Below are 4,667 nucleotides of genomic sequence, written 5' to 3'. Positions count from 1 at the left end.
GTTACGATCATGTGAGTTCTGTTTCTTATTGAGGTACATAGTGTAAGCAGCACTGGTGAATGCACCTTTGTCTTTGAAAGGAGTATTAATGTTTTCAAATGTATTAATAAAACAATGTTATCATATGTCGTGGTTGGGAAGCAATGTGAGCCACAAAGTTGCCGTGAACAGTTCACATTGGGGTTATTCAGAGTAAATAATAATTGGTAGGAAAGGCTCTGGCTCTTATAAGAGTACAGCAAAGTCATTACAAGCACCTGTCATTCAAAGATCAGTAATTGTTATACAGTGTTGAACTCTGTTGCACCTGCACAGGAGCAGCTAGTGAACACATCCTCCATTCTCTCCTAAAGCCTCTGATGTCAGTGTGCTGCGACCTGCACACGTACTACTGGGGTGTGGTCCGATCACACTAACCTGGCTGGTGCGTTTTCAATCTCTGCTCTGACTCTTGACTCGACCTAAAAAAAACTAGTACGGTATTGAGCTTTTTTATTCAACAATGGAATTAAGTTGATTTCTTCAGTGAGGACTATTTTGTGGTAGGGCAAATCTTGTTTTTAAAAAAAAATAAGGTGTTTGAGGTTAATTTTGTACAGTGTATTTTGACAGTGTGTTAACCTAGTCTGACCACTTTACCGGATCATTGTCATATGTGTGCCATAAGTTTTCGGTCTCACTAAACCATGGATCGTCTGAAGTTAGTTCTGCAGTATTTCCAGTCCAACTCTGAGTCCATATCAAATGGAATCTGTATTGTACTGGCCCTGATCAGTGTGAAGCTCTACACCAGCTTTGACTTCAACTGCCCCTGTATTCCACAATACAACAAACTCTACGCACTGGGGGTGATGTTTGTCCCGCCTTTAATATTCTTCTTCCTGGGAATCTTGGTCAATCGACACACAGGGGTCATGATGGACGAATGGTTGAGACCGATTGGGAAGAGAAGCAAAAATCCTGCCATTGTCAAGTGAGTTGTCAAGTGCTGCTGTCAAACCACCTCATGTTCCTGTGTTTACGACCACTACCATCACAGCTTTTCGTCCAAAAAACGACTACTACTTCCTGTGATTATTGTGATGTTATTCCTAACCCTCTGCAGGTACATGTTCTCTGCCATGATGCAGAGGGCTCTACTGGCGCCCATGGTGTGGATTCTGGTCACTCTGCTGGATGGGAAGATCTTCATCTGTGCTTTCAGCATGAGTGTAGACCCCAAGCCTTTCTCAGGTAACTATAGCCTGAAACACCTGTCAATCATAACCTTAACTCATAGCCCTGTAACTAACTCTGACTTTCACCCAAACCCTCACCCAGAGTCAAAATAGTGTAGTCTTGTCCACTATAATATTTGAACTTGGACTCAAACACAAACTTTAGTTGTACTCTATACTTTCACAGGCATGCCCAACAATACTGGCCTGGACCTGATCAAGCTCATGGCCAAAGTGCCCTGCAAGGAGGATATGATCTTCAGGAACAGCACATTTCGTAAAGCTGTTTCACGCTACGTGCGCTGCTACTCCCAAGTGAGTGCACTCCCATTTTTAAATACCTCTGAAACTCATGTCTTTACTTTGCGTATTTGAGTTGATGGGTTTAGTATTCAAAGGGATAAAAAAAATGTTGCTCCACTACTTAGGTAGGCTGGCTTTTGTTCGTTATTTGTACAGTCAAATCCCATTCCTAAACCGGGGTGTGTCAGAAACTATCACCCATGTCCTCCACTCTCCATTCGAGAATGCCAATGCTTTGTACTGTATTTCCTGACAGGCGATTGGTTGGTCCATCCTCCTCTTCTTCATTCTCTTGGGTGCGCTGGGCCGTCTCATCAAGCCCTGTTTCGACGACCACGCCACCAACCTCCAGACGCGCTACTGGAGCAACTACCTGGACATCGAGCAGAAGCTCTTCGATGAGACCTGCGTTCTTCACTGCCGCGATTTTGCCCGCAAGTGCGTTGTGCAGTTCTTCGAGGGCATGCGGGAAGACGCAGTACTCAGACTGCCTCTCTCACCCGAAGTCAGGTACAGGGGGGAGGAAGACATGGTGGATGAAGAGGAGGAGAGACTCCATGGGATCACCAAGCAGGAACAGATGGATCAACTGCTTCAAACATGGTTCCAGTGTAAGCCTGAGCTGGATGTCACTAGGATGGCCTACAGACCTAGGGTGTGTGTCACCTGGGAGGACCACAATGGACAAACCCTCTACTCAGATGTTTAGATATATGTGTGTGTGTATGTGTGTGTGTGCAATAGTATAAATAGCTATAAGCTACAAACAATACATTCAACATGATTATGTCAAAAATACTTTTAGAGAGCAGACCTTAGAAATCTTGTTCCTCTGAATATTTGAATATGCTGGGATGTAGACTAGCTAGTTTTGCATAGTTCATTTTACATACTCCATGAATACAAGACATGCAAATTACAGATGTTCTGACAAATAGTCCCTACTGGTGCCTGATTCATCTAATCCCAACAAATAAGTAATTCAGAGGTCACTACTATGTAATTATAGTTTGACCATATATATATATATATATGTATTTATTTTTGAGTTCCCTGGTCATTTCTGTACCATAACATAAAGTGCCAATAAAATTATTATTGTATATTGTAATTTACTGTATATGTACTAAAGGATACATGGTTTTAGTTGCCTGCAGAAAGTATTCATAGCCCTTGACGTATTCCATATTTTGTTGTGTTACAGCCTGAATTCAAAATTGATTAAATTGTTCGTTTTTTTCTCATCCATCTACACATAATACCCCATAATAACAAAGTCAAAACATGTTTTTAGGATAAAAAAAAAATGTATTGAACATGAAATACAGAAATATCTAATTTACATAAGTATTCACACCCCTAAGTCAATACATGTTAGAATCACCTTTGGCAACGAACAAATGGAGTTTTTCTGGGTAATTCTTGAAGAGCTTTAAACACCTGGATTCTTTAATCTCCCTAGTCCTTGCCGATGACAAGCATACCCATAACATGATGCAGGCACCACCATGCTTGAAAATATAACAAGGGGTGCTCAGTGATGTGTTGGATTTGCCCCAAACATAACACTGTATTCAGGACATAAAGTTAATTTCTATGCCACAGTTTTTGCAGTTTTACTTTAGTGCCTTATTGCAAACAGGATGCATATTTTTGAATTTGTTTTATTATCTACAGGCTTCATTCTCACTCTGTCATTTCAGTTCGTTTTGTGGAGTAACTACAATGTTGTTGATCAATCCTCAGTTTTCTATCACAGCCATTAAACTCTTTAACTGTTTTAAAGTTTTAACGCTTCATGGTGAAATTCCTGAGCAGTTTCCTTCCTCTCTGGCAACTGAGTTAGGAAGGACACCTGTATAATATAGTGACAGGGTGTATTGATACACATTCCAAAGTGTAAATAATTACTTCACCACGCTCAATGGGATATTCAGTGTCAGATTTATTTGTATTTTTACCGATCTACCAATAGGTTCCCTTCTTTGCCAGGCATTGCAAAAACTCTGGCCTTTGTGGTTGAATTAGTGTTTGGTAGTCATTCAAAAATCACATGAAACACTATTATTGCACAAAGTGAGTCCATGCAGCATATTATGTTTTACTCCTAGACTTATTTAGACATGTCATAACAATGGGCTGAATACTTGACTCAAGACATTTCAGCTTTTCATTTTCGTTTCAAAAAACATAATTCATCTTTGACATTATGAGGTATTGTGTGTAGGCCAGTGGCACACAATCTCAATTGAATCCATTTTTATTCAGGCTGTGACACAACAAAATGTGGGAAAAATCTATGGGTGTGAATACTTTCTGAAGGCACTGTATGTCTATCCTAGACTAGACAATAGGGTCATTGTCTCTGGTTCAACCCATGATCATATAGTGCTGGCTCTGAAATAATGAATTGAAACAAAGTCTCATGCAACAAAGACTACTGTGAACGCAGAGACTTCACACTGCATGTATACAGGGTGTGCTGGAAACCCTGTACTTATTAATGGAAGTTGGATCCTGTGCTGTGGTTTCCCCTATTTCATCTGTATGATATTAAATTATTCCTATAGGAATCAAAGCTTTGAAGTCTCAGGATGTTGTACTGTAGCAATGCTTGACTCAAAGCCTTCTTGGTTTGGGGTTTTCTTTTTGTATTTTTAATGCAGTGCAGACATGGCTCCAGAGACCACTGCCGCAAGCGAAAAGGCTGAGTCCAAAGCGCTTCTAGAATTCTTCATGCTTGATAACAGTGGATCATTTTACAAAACAACTTTTGGTCCAGGGACAAGGCTCTTGCCCCCCTCTCCCCTATACCATCTTATCTTCTCCCAGGGCAAGTGAGTGATCTGTGTCACATTTCAGTTCAGCTTGTCCCCATCCTAAGTTAGCCCTCTCCTTTTCTGAGCCCTTTTCTGTGGCCCTCTCTTTGTGGTCCTGCTTTTTGCCTTAGATAATTACTTTTTGGTTATTTTACCATAACACAAGATTGAGAGACTACACCAATCAAATGATATGGATTGTTCAATCGTAGACAGTTAGACTGCATGTGATAGGCTTCTTGACAGGGAGACAGTGTATTTGGAAACTTGTAGATGGCGTAAACTAGCTGCTGCTGTGTGCCTCTTGCATTCCTGGGTGTTTTGCCCA

The 4,667-nt window shown here is 40.8% G+C and overlaps 1 protein-coding gene across 1 annotated transcript; it reads left to right on the top strand.

The window, feature by feature from the left end:
- The first annotated feature begins 412 nt into the window (after positions 1-412).
- On the top strand, positions 413-3,450 carry LOC129852474 (calcium homeostasis modulator protein 3-like). The gene is made up of 4 exons (XM_055918278.1): positions 413-973; positions 1,106-1,233; positions 1,405-1,532; positions 1,777-3,450. The coding sequence occupies exons 1-4, from the start codon at positions 687-689 to the stop codon at positions 2,227-2,229; spliced, it is 996 nt and encodes a 331-aa protein (XP_055774253.1). The 5' UTR covers positions 413-686; the 3' UTR covers positions 2,230-3,450.
- The last annotated feature ends 1,217 nt before the right edge of the window (positions 3,451-4,667 follow it).

The sequence above is a fragment of the Salvelinus fontinalis genome, chromosome 1, assembly GCF_029448725.1.
Source record: "Salvelinus fontinalis isolate EN_2023a chromosome 1, ASM2944872v1, whole genome shotgun sequence".
Lineage (NCBI taxonomy): Eukaryota > Metazoa > Chordata > Actinopteri > Salmoniformes > Salmonidae > Salvelinus > Salvelinus fontinalis.
This window is presented reverse-complemented; position numbering and strand designations above follow the sequence as displayed.